Source organism: Garra rufa, chromosome 18 (genome assembly GCF_049309525.1).
Source record: "Garra rufa chromosome 18, GarRuf1.0, whole genome shotgun sequence".
NCBI lineage: Eukaryota > Metazoa > Chordata > Actinopteri > Cypriniformes > Cyprinidae > Garra > Garra rufa.
In genome coordinates, this window is record NC_133378.1 from 43,710,193 (window position 1) to 43,731,912 (window position 21,720).

At 34.6% G+C, this 21,720-nt stretch overlaps 1 protein-coding gene across 2 annotated transcripts in view; it reads right to left on the reverse strand.

Annotated features, from left to right (window-relative positions):
* Positions 1–13,872, reverse strand: part of tec (tec protein tyrosine kinase) — a 27,731-nt gene extending 13,859 nt beyond the window's left edge. The window contains exons 1-8 of one of the 2 annotated variants that reach the window (XM_073822836.1): positions 13,642–13,854; positions 8,667–8,840; positions 8,491–8,595; positions 8,321–8,402; positions 4,999–5,127; positions 2,018–2,064; positions 1,734–1,930; positions 240–305 (exon numbers count right to left, since the gene is read on the reverse strand). In XM_073822836.1, the coding sequence (XP_073678937.1) occupies positions 240–305; positions 1,734–1,930; positions 2,018–2,064; positions 4,999–5,127; positions 8,321–8,402; positions 8,491–8,595; positions 8,667–8,804 (764 nt within the window). In that variant the 5' untranslated portion in view covers positions 8,805–8,840; positions 13,642–13,854. Of the gene's footprint in view, positions 1–239; positions 306–1,733; positions 2,065–4,998; positions 5,128–8,320; positions 8,403–8,490; positions 8,596–8,666; positions 8,841–13,641 lie in introns of both variants that reach the window. The other variant, XM_073822835.1, reaches the window with a different exon arrangement.
* Between the last annotated feature and the right edge of the window lie 7,848 nt (positions 13,873–21,720).

Here is a 21,720-nt window from a genome sequence, read left to right on the forward strand (position 1 = left end):
TTCAAACACTACTTTTTTCAAGGACTTCAAACTGAGTTTAATCATGAACATTGTAATGTTTAAAGCAGCGCTGAAAAGGGCCAGTGCTACATCAGCTCAACATCAGACGGGCTGCAGTGATAGTTTTCATTTCATTATTCATTATTGACATTATTCCCTGACCTCTGTTTGTGTGATTTATCAGAGTTTGATCACTGCGCTGTTACTCATGAGGAGAATGAGTGTTTAATTTCACTCACATGAACTGCTCCAGTGTGTCTGATTCCTTCTCTGTCACGTAGTTACTCGGGATGTAGCCCTCCTCTCTACAACACAACAATCACATACAGAACTGACATTAGCTGGAAGATGTCCAAACATACACGATTAATGACCATACGGAGAACATTAGATGAACGTTTGGGGACATTTTCAACACATTTCTCTTTCGATGATGAGCATCACTGTACTTTAGGTGACATTATGGGACGATTATAATATTATCACATGAAATGATGTTAAACATGTCAGGTCCTGTATGGCCACATTCAGTAATATTATAAAGTCCAGTACCACCAATAATCCACTCCACTCCAGTCCATCAGTTAACATCTGGAGAAGACAAAAGCTGAAACAAACCCTTCATTAAGATGCTTTTAACTCAAATCCAGAGTCTTTAATCTATAACAACGCTCCTCCAGTGAAAAAGTGGTCTGGTCTGAATCAGGGGAGAAATCTGCACAGATCAAGCACTAAATAAATATGTGACTGGATTTTGATGCGAGAGACAACAGGAGATGGACTTTTTCACTGGAGTGTATTTGAGTTAAAAACGTCTTGATGGCTTTGTTTCAGCTTTTGTCTTCTCCAGATGTTAACTGATGGACTGGAGTGGAGTGGGTTAGTTGTGGATTATTGTGATGTTTTTATCAGCTGTTTGGACTCTCATTCTGACGGCACCCATTCACATCCATAGGTGAGAAAGTGATGGAATGGCACATTTCCACAAACCTGATGAAGAAACAAACTCATCCTAATCTTGGATCACTTGATCTGAAAAGATGACGTTTAATAGCAAAACTTGCTCACTTGCAGTGAATGGGTGCCGTCAGAATGAGAGTCCAAACAGCTGGTAAAAACATCACAATAATCCACAAGTAATCCACACCACTCCAGTCCATCAGTTAACATCTTCAGAAGACAAAAGCTGAAACAAATCTATCATTAAGATGTTTTTAACTCAAATACATTGAGTCCATAATCCATAATAACACTTCCTCCAGTGAAAAAGTCCATCTCCTGTTGTCTCTCACATCAAAATCCAGCCACATAGTTGTTCAGAGCTGTTTAGGCTTATAAAAGGTTCTTGATTTTGATGTGCTGATTTCTCTCCTGATTCAGACCAGACCACTTTTTCACTGGAGGAAGAGTTATTATGGATTATGGACTTATTTAGCTACAACTGTCTTAATGATGGATTTGTTTCAGCTTTTGTCTTCTCCAGATGTTAACTGATGGACTGGAGTGGATTAGTTGTGGATTATTGTGATGTTTTTATCAGCTGTTTGGACTCTCATTCTGACGGCACCCATTCACTCCAGAGGATCCATTGGTGAGGATGAGTAGATTTTCAGGTCTTTGTTCAGTTTCCTGACAAAGGAAGCTGTTATCTGAGGGTTTGGGCCTGTAGTTCAGTTGGAGGATGGCAGTAATATCCTGCATTCATTGGTCATTGGTCATATGGTCAGACGCACCCGTGTTTGTCCCGCGCTTTGTGCCAGTTGACGTCACACTTCTCCAGAATCACGTACTCCTCACCCTTCCTCAGCGTCAGATCATGGGGCTCCAGTCCCTCAAAGTTATACAGCGCGATGACCACTTCCTCTCGAGGGCCCGTCTCTTCCTGTGTGTTCTCACCTGCGGGCGGCGGAGGAGGCGGGGGCCGTCGTGTCTTGGGTGAAGAAAGACTTATTAATAAGGGTTCAGACGGTTTGATGTGTGAAGTAAATCTGTATACGTTGTGTTGGCCTGAACTCACCGCGCTGCTCTCGTCTCCGGGAACAGGAGGAAGGGGTTTGCGTGAAACTGTGAGGATGAGAATCAATCATTTTTGTGATTGACTGAAGGCTGTCAAACATGTTAAAATGTCAACTTCCTGAAGCTACGCTAAGGTTTTAAAGCCACTTCCTGTGGTTAGCACTAAAACTTCTCACTAGTCGCCTGACCTCACCCGCCTGATCAATATGTAACACCTGCAGATTTAAGTTGGTTGAACAAATGTAAATGAAGTGTAAAGAATTGGTGTGATATTGAGCGGCACATAGATTTTGGCTACTGTGACGTGTATTGCTTCTACAGACCCAAATAAACAGGTCTTATAAAACATTCAGAAGATTAATTACGAAATAAAAGGAAGTAACAACCAATGTTTTCATCTGTACTGCAACACGAAACAGATTAACAAAAACAAAAGAATGAGGGCGGGACTTGTGTTTTGTGCACCTGTTGTTGATTGGATGGTGAGACGTGCACCAGTGTTAATTTAGTATCGATGGAATATTTTGAATCAGTTTTTATTTTTAGATTTTCCATTTTAATTTTAGTTGAATGTTAGTAATTTGGTTGTGTTTTTGTCATTCTAGTAGTTTTAATGTTAAATATTTAGTTTAGTTTTAGCTCAGTTAATGTTTATAATTTCACTAACAACATTTTTATGGTCTTTATTTTAGTTTAGTCAACTATAATAACCCTGATGTGGGTGTGACTCTCAGAAATAGAGGCGGATCTTAATGCGAGTTTGCAGCGGATTATAATAAAGGGGCGGAGTTTAAAAGAGCTAAATGATTGGAGAAATCATCCATATGGTAAAAAAAAAAAGTGCAAATATATGGATGACTCTTTCACAATGGGATCATTAACATGCATTTGGATGTTTACATGCATTCATTTAGAGATCCAGTGCAATGCAAGCTGAGATTAAACTGAGAAAACTGTGATGAATTCATTAATATTTAATGTATTCTCAGCCCTACTGGTATTTATTTTAGTTTAGTTAACTTTTCAAAACTTTCAAATCCTTTTCTTGCATTCAAATCCAAGAATTGCACACACAAAATGCAAAATGCCTTACTTACATCTTTTGCAGAAAGTACCACTGAATTTAAAATATCACAAACACATCTCAAGCCAAATTTGTTTTACGTTGCAAACGCCTTAATATTATATTTTTGGATATATCATATACATTATTCAAAATCTAAAGCTCTTCTTTCATATTTTTACTATTTAAAACAACTGTTTCCATTTGAATATATTATAAAATGTGATTTATTCCTGTGATTTTATAGCCAAATTTTAGCATCATTACTCATGACCCTTCAGAAATCATTCTAATATTAGGATTTGCTGCTCAAAAACATTTAATATTATTATAATGTTGAAAACAGCTAAGTAGATTTTTTTTAGGTTTCTTTGATGAATAGAAAGTTCAGGAGAACAGCGTTTATCTGAAATAGAAATCTTTTGTAACATTATAAATGTCTTTGTCATCACTTTTGATAAATTTTAAAGCATATAATAATAATAATAATAATAATAATAAATGTTTCTTACTGTTTTGTTCAACTGCTTTGCCTCTTTTTTCAAAACTTTACACACAAATCCAAAAAATTCACACACAAAATGCAAAATGCCTCACATATTTTGCAAAATGAAGCACTGCATTCAAAATATGACAAACACGTCTCAAAAGCAAACGTTTGTTTTACGTCGCAAACGCCTTTGCCATAATATGATATTTTTGGATATATCATATACACAGTTATTCAAAACCTAAAGCTCTTCTTTCATGAGCTCCTATCTACATTTATCTACAAGATTGAAAGTAATTGGCAGAGAGATGTTGACAAATTCACGATAAACAAGAAAGCAAGATTGAAAGCAAACTATTTTTTTACTGTGAGCAGTAAAACTACCAGTCAAAAGTTTTTGAACAGTAAGATTTTTTTTTGTTTTTTAGTTTCTTCTGCTCACCAAGCCTGCATTTATTTGATCTAAAGTACAGCAAAGTTAAAAATTTTTGAAATATTTTTACTATTTAAAATAACCACTTTCTATTTGAATAGATTTTAAAATGTAATTTATTCCTGTGATTTCATAGCCAAATTTTCAGCATCATTACTCCAGTCTTCAGTGTCACATGATCCTCCAGAAATCATTGATTTGCTGCTCAAGAAATATTTAGTATTATTATTATAATGTTGAAAACAGCTGAGTAGATTTGTTTCAGGTTTCTTTGATGAATAGAAAGTTTCAAAGAACAGCATTTATCTGAAATAGAAATCTTTTGTAACACTATAAATGTCTTTGCCATCACTTTTGATCAATTTAAAGCATATGATAATAATAAATGTTTCTTGAGCAGCAACTCAGAATATTAGAATGATTTCTGAAGGATCATGTGACACTGAAGACTGCAGTAATGATGCTGAAAATTCAGCTTTGAAATCGCAGAAATAAATTACATTTTAAAATATATTCAAATAGAAAGTGGTTATTTCAAATAATAAAAATATTTTGCTATATTTATAGATGCAGGCTTGGTGAGCGGAAGAGTATTTTTTTTAAAAACATTACAAATCAAAAAGTTTTGACTAGTAGTTGGACAGAAACCAAACATAATTTTGAAGAAGGTGATTATTCTAAAGCCGTGATTGGTTGGTGAGAAGAAAAGCAATGACTGTTTGCACAAGTGAGCAATTAGTGTGGCATTTTGGATACTTCCTGTTAGATTTTTGTTCGATGCATAGAGAATTGTGTGTTTTGTTTTGTGTTTGGTTTATGAAATGGAAAAGGTCAAAGGCCGATAATTAGCGCATGGGTTTGCAGATTTGGTGTGTGGTTCTGGTGTTTGAGTGTCAGCTTTCAGAGGTTGTGTGACAAGTAAAGATTTAGTGTGTAAGCAGTTGAAAAAACTGTGCTGTATTCTCAGGCCTACTGTGAACACTGAAGGAGTCTTACTGTCTCCAAACAGGTTGTATCCCTCGCAGCCCGGGGCGAGTTTATCCACCTGACCGCAGCACAGCCACTCGCCCTCCTGCCAGAACTGAGGGTGGAACTTGGCTGCGATCTGAACGTTATTCTTGATCTCTGGAGGACAGGAACCAGAAACACGGCACATCATCACACTATCAACAGTCCTAACCACATTACATCTGTCATGTGTCTTACAAGAGTGCAAGACCACCCAAACGTCTCACTTTAATCATGTGACGCACATCTGCTGATAGACAGATTTTCTTTTTCTTTCTAGGCTAAATGAGACTGTTGATTTTGACTGTTTCCATTGTCCTCTTTGGATAAAAGCGTCTGCTAAATGTCTAAATGTAAATGCAAATATCTTTAATATGAGTTTTCATGACCCTGGACCACAAAACCAGTCATAACGGTCCATTTTTCAAAAATGAGATTTATCCCTCTGGGCTCATTTTGGACTGAAAAATTGTATGTTTTGAAATGTAAAAAGTCGTAGCTTCATTGGAATGAGATGACACTTGGTGACTTTTGTTGTATTAGCTATGTGAGCACGCAAAAAAATCACTGACATGATTCGGATATGTTAAAGGGTAAAAAAATAGTCACACTTGGCTCCTTCATGGTCAAAAATGACCGACATAGGAAATGAATAGGAAATATGAAAAACTGTAATAATTCAGAGAATCTTTTGGTAGTACAAGCTACAAATCAGCCACTGTGTTGGAAAAAAAAGTGTTCAGTAATCAAGCAATTTTAATGTGAAAATTTGTTGAAAAATAATAAATAAATAATTAAATACAAAAACTATACATTAATTCTAGGGGGGGGGGGGGGTTGGTCATTAAAATTGTATAAATGTTGCATAGTATCATAAATACTCTTCAAAATTCTAAATAATAATCACAAAATATTATTGAACAAAAATGTATTTCATTGATTTTCCTGAAGAAATAAAAAACTTTTGACCGCGAAGGAGCCAAGTGTGACTCCTAAATGAAGAGACCCAGAGGGTTAAACGTTATCTGAAAGCTGAATAAATAAGCTTTTAGGATCATTTTTGGTTGAGATACAACTGTTTGAAAATCTAGAATCTGAGGGTGCAAACAAATCCAAATATTGAGAAAATGGCCTTTAAAGTTGTCCAAATGAAGTTCTTAGCAATGCATATTACTAATCAAAAATTAAGTTTTGATAGTAGGAAATTTACAAAATATCTCCACAGAGCATTATCTTAATATCCTAATGATTTTTGGCTTAAAAAGAAAAATATAATTCTGATCCATACAATGTATTGGTGGCTATTGCTACAAATACCCAAAAACATTCCTAGATCAGGAACATTCACTTCATGGATTTATGAAGATCCACTTTCAAACAAAGATTTTCTGATAAAATTGAGTTGACTTGCTTCACATATACACTGCAAAAAATGCTATTCTTACTTAGATTTTTTTGTCTTGTTTCCAGCCAAAATATCTAAAAATTCTTAAATCAAGAATAAAAATTATTTTCTTGTTTACAGAAAAAACAAATCAATATTAAGTGAATTTTTGCTTACAACAAGTAAAATAATCTTCCAATGAGGTAAGAAAAATAATCTTGTTTTCTGTTTGAAATAAGATTTTTTTGCTTACCCCATTAGCAAGCAAAAACTTGAAAAAAAATAAATCTTTTTTTAATTATTTGACTTGTTTTTTCTCTAAAGAAAATAATTTTAAAATCTTTCTTGATTTAACAATTTTTAAATATTTTATCTGGAAACAAGTCAAAAAATCTAAGTAAGAAAAGCCTTTTTTTTTGCAGTGTGTGCATTTGTTGAGCTGTGATCGACTCTACATTGTTCCTCTCAGTAGTTCGCTGTGGAAGTGAGACTATTTCTTCAGTAGTTTCAGTGGTTTTGAGTGTATAAACTGTGTCATGAATATGTGAGAGCTTATTTATATACATGTGCTCATAATCAGCCACATCTATATCCGACATGATATATATATAATGCAAAAAAAATCAGCTGATTTGTAAAAGAAAGCTTAATATTTTCTAATTAGATAATGTTGAGTTAAAAACTTGTTGTATGGTTATTTCACAGATTTTTCAAATTATATACACTGCCGCTCAAAAGTCTGGGATTAGTAAGATTTTTTAATGGCTTTTAAAGATGTTTCTTCTGCTCATCAAGGCTGCATTTTTTTATTAAAAATACAGAAAAATATGTCATTTTGTGAAATATTATTGCAATTCAAAATAACTGTTTTCGATGTGAATATATTTTAAAATATAATTTACTCCTGTGATGCAAAGCTGAATTTTTAGCACCATTACATAGAAATATCCTTCAGAAATCATTCTAATATACTGATTTATTATCAATGTTGAAATCAGTTGTGCTGCTTAATATTTTTTTGGAACCTGTGATACTTTTTCGTGATTCTTTAATGAATAAGGGATTAAAAAGAGCAGCATTTATTTAAAATAAAAAGTTTTCTAACAATATACACTACTGTTCCAAAGTTTGGGGTCAGTACATTTATATTCTTTCTTTTTTTGAAAGAAATTAATACTTTTATTTACCAACGATGTGTTAAATTAATAAACAAGATGATAGCAAAGACTTGCATGTTAGAAAAGTTTTATAATTTTAAATAAATGCTGTTCTTTTTGAAAATAATTCTAATAATAAATCAGTATCTTAGAATGATTTCTGAAAGGATCATGTGACACTGAAGACTGGAGGAACAGCTGATGAAAATGCAGCATTGCATCACAGAAATAAATTATACTTTAAAGTGTATTCAAATAAAAACCACTATATTATATTGTAATAACATTTTGCAATATTACAGTTTTTTTCTGTATTTTTGATCAAATAAATGCAGCCTCGATGAGCAGAAGAGACTTCTTTAAAAACATTACTGATCCCAAATGTTTGAGCAGCTGTGTGTGTATGAGCTTTAATGCACTTATCAAAACAACAAAAGCACTCAAATGTCAAACGTTTTCAAAATGTACCTTTTTTTAACATACAATCTGCAAAAGAGTGGGAAAAATGAGCTGAGAATTGAGCAAACAGTTGTAATCTAGCTCAGATTCAGACAGGAATCATGTGTTCTTCTGCTGATTAAGGGAGAATACGAGATTTCTTCACATCACAAATGCTGCCAGCAGCGAAAATGCTACAAAATGCATCATATTTGGTGAAAAAGTGTCAATTGTAAAAGCAAAACATGCTTTTTTCTTTTGCATTCAGCACTCCAAAATAATAATAAACAAGTATTGGATTTCATTCAGCAGATGTGAGAATCTCACTGACCTTCCTTGAGGTTCTGGACCCAAAGGCTTCGACTCTCATTACTGGGAGCAAAGATATACAACATGATGGAGTCATGAACCACCTGCGGAAAGAAACACCAAGACATTTCTTCATCCGTTCAGTCGCACACGATTCCTGAAGGAGTTCTGCACACTGAAAGCAGGTCTGACCTGGAAGGGGTATTTGTTCTGGCAGGGGATGACGGTGGTGTTGTTCTTCACGATCTCCACACATCTGATCCTCTGCAGATCCACCGAACCCTTCTTGAACCTCTTCTGCAAAACAAACAGACGTGAACACTATCCTCTCCTCCTGACGCGTCTGGTGTCCACCTGCGATCGCTCACCTCGGCTCTGAGCTCATAGTAGGTCAGTTTGCTCTTGGTCAGCACAAACACTCTCTCCTTATAGTTGAGCGGAGACGTCCGTTTCTTCTGCTGGGAACGTTTGATCAACGTTTCTTCAAGAATGGGTGTCAGACTCATCTCTGAGGGATCTGAACGCCCAGAACTGCCATGGACCTTAGAAAGAGACGCACAGATTCATGGATGAGATCTTCTGCCCATCTTCTGTGATCCTCGTCCATCTCAAGTGGACCCTTGGAGGATTCTTGATCGCTTTTACTTTTCCTACACTGCAAAAAATGCTTTAGATTTTTCAAAATATCTAAAAATTCTTAAATCAAGAAGGATTTTCTAGACGAGTAAAAATTGTCTTGTTTACAGAAAAAAAAAGTTTTTTCTTAGAACAAGCTAAATAATCTGCCAATGGGGTAAGCAAAGAAAACTTATTTCAAATAGAAAACAAGATTATTTTTCTTACCCCATTGGCAGATTGGTTTGTTCGTTTCACGCAATAACGCACTTAATTTTGACTTGTTTTTTTACTCGTCTAGAAAATCCTTCTTGATTTAAGAATTTTTAGATATTTTGGCTGGAAACAAGACAAAAAAAATCTAAAGAAAAGCATTTTTTGCAGTGTAATTGGTTTATCTCTCTGTGTTAGTATGCATAACCATCAGCTGTTTTATTTTTATTTAATTATTTGCACAACAAAAGTTGGAAATCTCCAATATCTGAGCTCAGGATGGTCCATACAACAGAAATGAGACGTTTCACATGTGTATGTGCTTTAGACTTTGAGCTTAAGTCCAAATGTCAAGATCAAATCACTTAATGTGTCTCATTTACGGTAGGATTACAATGGGAAGAATTTGATTCTCCGTCGTCATCACTGCAAAAAATGCTTTTGTTACTTAGATTTTTTGTCTTGTTTCCAGCCAAAATATCTAAAAATTCTTAAATCAAGAAGGATTTTTTTAGATGAGTAAAAATTGTCTTGTTTTCAGGCTAAAAACAAGTCAAAATTAAGTGTGTTTTTGCTTGAAACAATTAAAATAATCTGCCAATGTGGTAAGAAAAACAATCTTGTTTTCTGTTTGAAATAAGACTATTTTGCTCACCCCATTGGCAGATTATTTTGCTTGTTCTAGGCAAAAACTCGCTTCATTTTGACTTGTTTTTTTCTGAAAAACAAGAAAATTATTTTTGCTCATCTAGAAAATCCTTCTTGATTGAAGATTTTTTAGATATTTTGGCTGGAAACAAGACAACAAATCTAAGAAAAGCATTTTTTGCAGTGTAATAATTGGTTTATTTCTCTGTATTAGTATGCATAACCATCAGCTGTTTTACTTTTATTTAATTATTTGCACAACAAAAGTTGGAAACCTGCAATATCTGAGCTCAGGATGGTCCATAAAAGAGATATGAAGAGACATTTCACATGTGCATGCTTTTTAGACTTTGACAGTCCAAATGTCAAGATCGAATTGCTCAAAGTATCACATTTACGGTCGGTTTACAATGAGAAGAATTCGATTCTCAGTCTTTACTGCAAAAAAATGCTTTTCTTACTTAGATTTTTTGTCTTGTTTCCAGCCAAAATATCTACAAATTCTTAAATCAAGAAGGATTTTCTAGACGAGTAAAAATTAATGTCTTATTTTCAGAAAAAACAACTCGAAATTAAGTGTGTTTTTGCTTGAAACAAGCTAAATAATCTGCCAATGGGGTAAGAAAAATAATCTTGTTTTCTGTTTGAAATTAGATTTTTTTTTTCTTACCCCATTGGCAGATTGTTTTGCTTGTTCTAAGAAAAAATCACTGAATTTTAGCTTGTTTTTTTCTGAAAACAAGAAAATTATTTTTACTCGTCTAGAAAATTCTTCTTGATTTAAGAATTTGTAGATATTTTGGCTAGAAACAAGACAAAAAAAATCTAAGTAAGAAAAGCATTTTTTGCAGTGCATGTTGTATGTTTTGCACTCCAAATAAAAAAAAAGAAAAGAAAAAACAAGTCAGAATTAAGTGCGTTTTTGCTTGAAACAGTTAAAATAATCTGCCAATGGGGTAAGAAAAATAATCTTGTTTTTTTTGTTTGAAATAAGTTTTTTTTCTTACCCCATTGACAGATTATTTTGTTTGTTCTAAGCAAAAACTCACTTAATTTTGACTTGTTTTTTTTCTGAAAACAACAAAATTATTTGTACTCGTCTAGAAAATCCTTCTTGATTTAAGAATGTTTAGATATTTTGGCTGGAAATGACAAAAAAATCTAAGTAAGAAAAGCATTTTTTGCAGTGTTTTATGAGGAGTACTAAAGTGAACAGTGCATATGCTGAACATTTCAGCTTTGAGACCTTTCTAAAGTGACTTACTGAAGAGAAATTTAATCAAATTCCTCACAGAGTAAACAATATTCATAAAGTGAACAAAGAAAGGTTCAGATTTAAGGCTGCTTAAAACTGAATGTAAAGATGCAATGTCACATCACACCCAGACTAAATTTAGCCAGCTTTGACCACCGCTGCCCATAATATCAAAGTATATTGTACTTTTGCCATCTCTGAGCAGCATTAAACCGTCTGTGTGAAGAAATGGCAGTTTAAATGTGGAAATGCTGAAAATAATGTTGAGCGCTTCTGAAGAGGCATTTTGGTGTATTTACACAGACTGCTTTTAGAGATGAATTTACACAGCAATTCAGTTGAGGTCAAACGTTTACTTCCCCTTTTAGAATTAGTTTACCAAAATAAGAGGGATTATGTTGTTATTTTATTTAGTACTGACCTGAATAGGATATGTCACATAAAAAATGTTGTTTACATATAGTCCACGAGAGAAAATAATGCCCCCATTCACCAGTTTAACACTGTGTTGTTACCTGAATGATCCACAGCTGTGTTTTTTTGTTTAGTGATAGTTCTTTGGTTTTCCAGCATTTTTGTGTATTTGAACCCTTTCCAACAATGACTGTATGATTTTGAGATCCATCTTTTGACACTGAGGACAACTGAGGGACTCATATGCAACTATTACAGAAGGTTCAAACACTCACTGATGCTCCAGAAGGAAAACACATGCATTAAAACTGGTTTGAATTTGAAGATCACTCTCTTTTTCTCAAAGCACAAGAACAAAAAAGGTTTTTAGAGTAGTTCTAGTTTGAAACCACGGAAAGTCGAACTCATAATTATTACAGCATGTTCTGTAGAGCGCTTAAAACATTACAAAATGAAGACAAAGCTGACATGAGTCCATCTCACTTGATCCAAAACTTGTAAAATTGGTTGTTTGACTTCTTTAATTGTGCAAATTTCATTAGCATGATCATCATGTATGTTAGTATTGCACATTTTTATTTTGCTTGGTTTTACCACAGCTGTCATTTTGAGTCATCATCAGTGTTGGGGGTAACACATTACTAGTAACACAAGTTACGTAATAATTAGGGCTGTCAAATGATTAATCGTGATTAATCACATCCAAAATAAAAGTTTGTTTTTACATAATATATGTGTAAGTACTGAGTATATTAATAATGTATATATATAAATACATACACAGACATGTATATATTATAATAGTAGTTGTCTATTTATATTTATATTTAATTCTACATACTTATAAACTCTTTACAGTTACATATAACATTTTGCATCAAATATATATACATGCAAGTGTGTGTATTTTTATATACATAACAAATTTACACAGTACTCACACATATATTATGGAAAAACAAACTTTAATTTTGGATGTGATTATTCACGATTAATCATTTGACAGCCCTAGTAATAATATTACTTTTTCCAAGTAACTAGTAAAGTAACGCATTACTTTTTAATTGACTAGAAAATATCCGAGTTACTTTTCCTCATTTATTGATTAAAAGCTCTCCTGTCCCCATGTTGAGAGAAATTGTGAGTAAGATGTTCCTTTAGTTCTAGAATAAATGTGAACATGCATTAATTCATCTCACTCACTAAAAAACACATACAGTGTTCTTCAAAATGAATAAAAACAGTCAAATTCAACGCAAACATGCAATAATTAAATGTTAAATAATACAAATATCCTTTATGCATTTAATCCCATTTTATTAACCTTCGATGACCTTCCAATTCATCCATACTAATAAGCAGAAATGACTCGAGATAATCTAACATTGGTTTTCCTTTAGTTTTTTTATTGCTGAAGAGTTGACATTTGTTCTTCTGTGGTCTACTGTACAGACAGAGATTTACTTTTCTCTAAGCCTGAGGCTTTTGGTGTGAAAAAGCTTTTACATTTGACAAAAATTTATATTAAAAACAAACAAGCAAGCCCTGCCCAGATTTAAAAAGTAACACAAAAGTAACGTAATTAGTTACTTTTGTAGGGAATAACTCAATAATGTAATTACTAAAAGTAACTTTACCCAACACCGGTCATAATGCACCACTAATTTAGTCTGTAAAGATGTAAAGCTCCATATTTGAGCACACAGACATAGAGAGACATTTCACACATTAGACTTTGAACTTTTAGCCTCATAAGGAAGAGTCTGAGTGTCAGTCTTAAATCTAATCTGCAGCACTTTTTCACAAACTGAATTCAGAAATAAAAGCACTAGTGACTGTATATAATGATCATTTGTCCTACTATATTTATTTAAATGATAGTTAAACAGATTTTATGACAGAGCACTGACTTCAATATTACATTAAAAATCCGCACTAAACAAATAAATAAATCCCACATGAAGACGATCATGAGTTTTATGACAAATGTTCAGATTTGATCATTCAGCCGCTGCTGTTTGTTTGTTTTTCTCTGATTGTTGAACAGAAACTCAGAATAACCGCAGATAAACTCATTTCACTCACATCTGAACTTTCATTGTTACATTCCAACTCCAGCAGAGATTATGAAATAAATGTGGTGCTTTAACTGACGCTCGACTCGATCTCAATCCAATAAACATTAAAAGATTTCTTACCTCAGCGCACAGTTTTTCCGCGTATAGACGTGTGTGTGCGTGTGTGCGTGTGCGTGTGCGTGTGCGTAATGTGTGTGTGTCTGCGGTCAGTGATCATCAGGAAACATAAATCAAGGAAGTCCAGAGTGTCTGCTCTTTTTATTCATCTTAATGCTTACATATGTGACACACAGGAAAACTGATTCTTCAGCGTTTTGTTGTTTTAAAACAAAGTAGTTTAATAGTTAATCTGACATCTGATGTTCGTGTTAATGTGACAGTTGCCGACAGAAGGTTCACGTCATTTCCCTCGGGCCACGCGCTCGTGTGTGTGTGTGTGTGTGTGTGTGTGTGTGTGTGTGTGCGCGTGTGTATGTGTGTGTGTGTGTGTGTGTGCGCGCGTGCGTGTGTGTGTGTGTGTGTGCGTGCGTGCGTGCGTGCGTGCGTGTGTGTGTGTGTGTGTGTGTGTGTGTGTTTCCTCTTTGTTCGATACATGGGGATGTTTATGCAGATGCTCGATATCGCGTTTGGTTTGTACAGAAATTTCTGTTTCCTACTTGAAGTTCATCTTCTTCCTCTTCTTCTTTTGTGTTTCATGGTGGTTTGCGAACCCTATTGCATCACTTCCGCCGCCTGCTGGAACGGAGCGTGAAGCGACCAGCCACAGCTCAGTCTGTTTTCTATGGAAGCCCGTTTCCGCCACTGAATGAAAAATAAAAAAGGTAATCTCACTCACAAAAAAGTCTGACTTTTTTTTTCTCAGGATTGTGAGATATAAACTCGCAATTATGGGAAATAAAGTAAGAATTAAGTGATATAAAGTCGCAATTCTGATAAATTAACCCTTTCATGCATAAATTATGTAAAACATTATCTAGATTTTTTTTTAAGATTCTTTTTCATATATTTTAATGTGATGCTAAAATTGAAATCTATTTTCATTTTTATAAAATTCAGTTTTATTAAAAGATTATTTAACTGTATGTGGACACCATGCAACAAAGGAGTAAAATGGGACATAAAGCCACAGCTGACAATATGTAATATTGTGTTTTTTAATGGCATGTAATGCTATTTACATTAGCTCAGTTTTTAAAAACAATAATATTACAATATAATTGTCACGCCCCTGGACTGTCTATGTTGGTTTCTCCCAGTGTCTCCCCCCCGCTGTACTGTGTGTATTGGTTTCTCCCTTGCCCATATTTGGACTTCCCCCTCGTTAGCGTGATTCCCTACACCTGTCCTTGTTAATCAGTGTGCCTTTATAAGATTTTGTTTGCTATGTTCTTTGTCCGACGTTGTTGTTAACTCTGTTGTTTCTGTGTTCTCCTGCAGTTCCTGTACCGCCATGTGGATTTATTAAAGACTTTTGTTTATATTTTGTCGTTGTTTGTCCATTCCTGTCTGCACCATAACAATTAAACACCTATTGCAGATACAATAACAAGTCGCATATATGTGGAAATCTATTAGCGATATAGGCAAATCATAAAAATTAAATCAAAAACTGCTGATTGTAAGAACTTACTATAATTTCATCCTTATCTTACTTCCACTGTCCTCTGGGATATTCTCTATTATTCTGTACTGACTCCTTGACCTGTGCTGTACCTGTTTGGCAGGCAAAATTGTCTCCATATGTTTGTGTAAAGTTGATATACTTGTTATATTACAATATAATACAATTTGTAAAATCTTTGGAATAAATAGAATAGATATACTAGCAGATTACAGAAATCAGACTTGATGGAATCTGGCTCCACTGTTAAATGACATCCACAGAAGTGGACAGTTGGTTTTTGGTGAATAAAACCTACATTTTACTCTAAAAGTTTATAAAGTACTAACATATTCGTCATACTTTACTGTCCACACTGATATTTTTTCTTCTTGGATTAATGATGTCATCAAGCAATGAATATTTGCAATGCAAGATAGTAACCATTGTTGTCAGTCTACTGACACTGCCCTCAAATGGTTTGCAGAATATTACCATGATAAATTAACTCTAAATGGAGTTAAATTAACTGTCCACACATGCATGAAAGGGTTAAGTCAGAATTGTGTGATATAAACTAGCAATTCCGTGAACATATGTCTTTTTTTGTCTCCTCAGAACTTTAAAACTCACAATTGTATCTTGCAATTCTGACTTTATTTCTTGCAATTGTGCATTTATATCTCACAGTTCAGAGAAAAAAAAAAGTCAGAATTGTGACATAAATTGCAATTACCTTTTTTTTTTTATTCCGTGGCAGAAACTGGCTTCTTTGCAAGATTTAAAGTCAGAATTGCGGGATATAAACACACAATTCTTACTTTTTTTCTCAGAATTGTGAAATATAAAGCCACAATTGCAAGTTATAAAGTCCAGTTCTGAGGAGAAAAAAAGACTGATCTTCACAGAATTGCGAGTTTATATCTCACAATTCTGACTTAATTTCTCAGAACTGGCAGTTTATATCTCGTAATTCTGATTTAATAACTCACAATTCTGAGAAAGAAAATCAGAATTGTGAGATAACCTTTTTCTTTTTATTAAGCGGCAGAAACAAGCTTCCATAGTATTTAATATTTCAAACTTAAAAAAGATAAATAGATAGACAGAGTCACAGTCCCATGAGGAGTTTGAGCCCCAAACCAGGCTCTGAAATAAACAGTTTTTGTAATGTCTGAAGTTTGTCTGTAATGCAACATAAACAACTCATGAGAGGGTTAACAACAAACAACATACAAGTACAGTTCATATACTAATGCCGCGTTCCACACAACCCGTAACCCGTGTTTTTCCAGCCTTCTACCAGTGAAAGTGCACTGGAACGGCAGTCAAACCCGTGACTTTCTCACTCGTGAACTCGTACTAGATCGATGTACTCCCAGTTCAGAGTTCTGACGTAACATAGCCCACGAAACCACTATGTCAGCACTAATGGGAGCGGTGTTTATGCAAGTGGCACACGGTGGAAAAAATAGAGCTTAGGACAATATAGCGTTGCAATCAAATTAAAAATAATATAAAAATAATAATAATTCATAAATGTGCCCAGGCAGTTTGGCGTGACTTGCCTGGAACGCTATAAAGTCGTGAGTCGTGGTTTGAAGCGGTGATTTACCAGCCTGGAACGCAGCATAAATATACTATCTAGCAAAGCTAAATTATGTGTAGTCATTTAAATTTTTTACAGTGACAGTACTTTATTATTTTATGACAGTAATAATTGGAAAAAGAAGAGTGTTACAGTTTTTTTGAATTGCTTAGACACTAAAAGTGGTACTTGAGGCCCACTTAGTGGACAAATGTAGTCATAAACCTGATCTTTAGACCATGTCTGCAAGCACATTGCATGTTTTAAACTCCGTTTGCTATTGTAAATCAAACTGAAACACAGATTTCTACATTACACACATGATTCAAAACTAACAGCTCTTTTGTTTTGTTTGGGAAACACCAACATTTACACCCAGTATAGATCATTTCACAGCAGCTTCATAATATAATCAAATACTTATAAAAACATAGTTGTGTGTTTTTTAGCTTGTTACTGTATACATCTTGTCTCATAGCAGCTTTTAGACATTGTTCTGTTTTTTCTTATAAGTCAGAAATGACAAGGAGTCCGCTTCCCACAATACAAAGTCAATGGAGAGCGCTGGATTGTTTCCCTCCGATGTTGGTGTGGCCTAAACGCACTCTGTGTCTGTAGTGTTGGCTCATTTGAGCATTCTGTCAGTGTAAGTCTATGGGATTTTTTCCAGTTTTAATTGTCGTTTTTTTTAGGAAAACCGTGAATCCTATCAGTTAAAAAAGATCCAGCGACTGGAGTCAGATCAGTCTGAAGATCTGGCCTGAGTTTGGAGTTTGGAGAGTTAAAGCTCGAGGAGGAGCAGCACTCAGACATTTTAGTGTCTGTAAGTTTAAATAGCATTTCAGTAAGTTGGATTTCTCAAGCCAACCTAATAATAGAGAGAAAGAGAGAGAGAGTGAGTGTATCATTGTCTTCTCTCACCTTCATGATGTGACATCCTGTAGCGGAAGGACTGCATGTGTGTGTGTGTGTGTGTGTGTGTGTGTGTGTGTGTGTGTGTGAAGTACGTCACCCTTTCCTCCTGTCTCATGTTCACACACACACACACACACACACATGTGGATTGTAGTGTATGAGGACGGACTGACAGACTGACAGCAGCATAATGATTCAATCCAGTGAGTATGAGAATATTTCACATCATAATACTGTGATTATTGACCGATGATTGACTGATGCTTTCAGTGTAATAACTGCACTGGAACTCTGTGTGTGTTTGTCATGTTTATCTGTGAGGCACTTTTATATACCCATTCAGCATCTCTGTTAATGCTTTCTCTTCTCATCGATTCATTACAAACACTGACGATCGTTCACTCAAAATCATCATCCTGTCATCATTTAAATCTGAGAAATGCAAAAGCAGATCTTCTGAGAAAGTTGTTTGGACGTGTGAGTAAATGATGCTGGGGTGTTTATTTTGGGTGAACTGTCCCTTTAACACTCCTCGACTGATGATGGACAATTGTTTATAACTGAACGTACATGAGCTGCTTATGTTTTATGTGTTTGACTGATTTATTAATGAAGCGTATTATATCTCTAGACTGCTTTTCATTTTTCATTTTTGCCCCTGCTGCAGTTATTTTGGGGTTCTTTGTGTTGAATGTTGGAAAGTGAAATTCCCCCTCAGTAGTGAGAGTGACTGAAGGCTTGATGTGGGTGTGCGACCCAGATTTAGACACTTCTCCTTCTTTAACAGAACCGTTATCTTGGAGAATAACTTCAGCAGCTTCATGAACTTTAGTCTGTTTAAAGAAAGACTAAAAATGAACTAACAGAGATCACCCTGTGCATAAACATGACCCTGCAGCACGGGTGTATTAGTAGCGATAACCAAAAATACATTGCATGGGTCAAAATGATCGATTTTTCTTTTACGCCAAAATCAATAGGATATAAAGCAAAGATCATGTTCCGTGAAGATATTTTGTAAATTTCCTTCCGTAAATATATAAAAACTTAATTTTTGATTAATAATATGCATTGCTAAGAACTTCAATTGGACAACTTTAAAGGCGATTTTCTCAATCTTTAGATTTTTTGCACCCTCAGATTGCAGATTTTCAAATAGATGTATCTCAGCCAAATATTGTCATATTCGATCAAACCATACATCAATGGAAAGCTTATTTATACAGCGTTCAGATGATTTGATAAATCTCAATTAAACAATGTTATGACTGGTTTTGTGGTCCAGGGTCACAAATGTGCAAATGATGCACTGTTAAATAAAAAATGCATTGATTATCATGCATTTCCAGAATTGGCTAAAGCCAGCTTCATAATTCTTTTGTTGTCATATTAGAGTAAGGTTTTTTCCAGGTGATTTTGGGATTTCTCCTTTTATTGCTCCATGAATCAGACAATACTGTCAACAGACCGAAAGCAAACACATTTTCACCATGTTTTTAGGAGTGAAATGTTTTATAAATCAGTGTGAATGAAATATGAACAAACCTTCAAAATATAAAGAGGAATAAAACTGTAAGGTTTAGTGTTTGTAAGAGAAAAAACTCCTCAAAGATATGGATTGAGATCGAAATCTACCGACGCAAACTGTGCAATAAAATAAACAATACACAATACAAATGCGTATTTGGGATGATTTTTGTACAACAGACTTAAAGTAGACATGTTTTGAAAGCAAAATCTCAAAACTGACCAGTGCATGAAAAATACATGTTTTCATCCAAATACACTGTAAAAAGTTTTCACCAGATTCAACTTAAAAATCTAACTTCAGCAGCTGCCTTTAAGTTAAATCAGCTTAAAACTACAAGTCATTTTAACTTATTACAATAAAAATGAGTTGATTTAATTTGTGCGTTTAAATGACTTAAGTTGGTTTAACTTAAAGTTTTAAGGCAGCTGCTAAACTTAAGTTTTTAAGTTGAAATTGACGAAAACTTTTTTACAGTGTTTCTACTCTCTCAGAAATGGTAGGAAAGCTGTCCCACTGTAAAAAAACTATTTGTTTAGTCAACTTAAAATAATTTGTTACCTGGCTGCCTTAAAATTTGTAAAAGTTGTAAAAGTTACAACTTAGATATATGAGTTGATTCAACTTAAAATTTTAAGGCAGCTGGGTAACACATTATTTTAAGTTGACTGAACAAACAAGTGCACTTGTATCTAGCTTTTTTTCCTGAGAGTCAACTAGTCATTAGAGTTTGATCAGTTTGATCTCAGGAGTGAGCGTGTGGTTTGCGAGGGCAGAGCGTGCGATCAGTGCAGTTGTTGGTGTGTTTGCTGGTCCGAGAATCTCTTCACCTTTGTGTTGACAGGAAGAGTGTGGTTTGTGCAGCTGGTCATTGTGTTGCAGCTGAAGCCACTTCACACCCTTGTTCTTTAGAAATGTTCTGCTCTCACAGACAACACCGATAAGATGCTGAAGATCTTGTGTTTCTGTGATGAATTTGCATGTTTTATGTGATGTTCGTGATTTGGTAACACACGCTGCTGTGACTGCTTGATTTCTTATTCAGAATGTCACTTTTAATTCACTGTGTATTTGCCAAATTATTAGTATCATTTGCTAGCAATTTTCTGAGTGAAACAGGTGTTTTGATGGTTTGCATTGGCTGGTTTTGAAGCGCCGATGGTTTCGTGAGCCGACCGTCGTCCACCTGTGTTTCTGCATCTCATCGTCTGTGTTTCTATCCTTCAGATCAGTCCATTCACTCCATCTTCTGCTGCTGCTGTTGTGCTCTACAGACCAGGTACGATGTGCTGTGATGTGGTCTAGAACCAGTCTGCATGATTGGAACAGGAGGTCAAAGGTCTAAACACCATTAGAATGAAACAGTCGCTGGGAACAGCTGATGTGCCTTCATATGTCCTCCACACGTCTGTCTGGTGCATATGGGCCCGGGCAGTTAATTTACAAATATGCTTGGAATATTTTATGTTTGTTAAATTTAAGCTTTTGTTTTTTTAAAGTAATTACCAAGTGGTCAGCGGCAATGATTTGAGCATGTTTGATCAATTTAGCCTGCTCAAATCAACTCGACTTGCCTAAAATAAAATATATAGACATAAAACCCTTGATGTATTTCACAATATTAATTTAAACATTTCACATAGCTGTTAGACGCATATCCAGTCGTTTGTGCCGAGAGTGGAAGCTAAAGTACGCTTTGCAGGACGTGGAAGTGCCAGCGCATTTTTTTGTTAATAACAGTGAAACCTAAAATACGCCATCATTTGTCCTCATAAAGGTAAGAGTAATATATCCTTCGGAACGGCAAAAGGTCTACTTTTATTTGTGTGCACTCACAATATCAACAAAACGTTGTGCTTTTGTAAAATAGCTAAAGAAAACAAACATGCGCTTTCTGCCATCTCTGTCTTGAGGAGGAGCGCTTCACAAAAATGATACAAAACTCCAATATTTACAGCCAATATTTACCTCACAGAAATAAACCTATAGAATGCTTAAAATTACTACTTTAATTTATTAAAATAAAAGAATTAATGTAATACAAATCATGTTATATTGCCTAAAGTTAATGTGAAAATTCTGCCTACTCTGCCCCCCAAACCGGTCTTGATCTTTAACATGAAAAACAGCAACAAAAACAGCTTCAACTTAGTTAAACTGACTGATTTATGAGAAAAATAAAACAATGTTGGCGAAGTTATAGGCTTGTTGGCTTTTCTGAGGCAGGCTTAATGTTATGACTATTATTATGACTTATTAACAAGATGTTTTATTGACTTTTTTTTTATAACTCTGATAGATCGATTTCATGAGACCTTGTGTTTATGAATAGTTTTTTTTAAATGCATTAAAATGTTTTTCATGTTTATTTTGTGCTGCAAATATTTAAAAGAAAAAGATCATTGATCTGAGTGAATATAGTTTTCTCACTACAAATTGCAGAGCGTAAAAACACATTTGTTGTTCGTATTTTATCATAAAATTGACAGAATTTATAGGCTGAGACTTGTTGGCTACAAATAATGAATGCACTTAAAAACTTTAAATATTATTTCCAAGCATTTATAC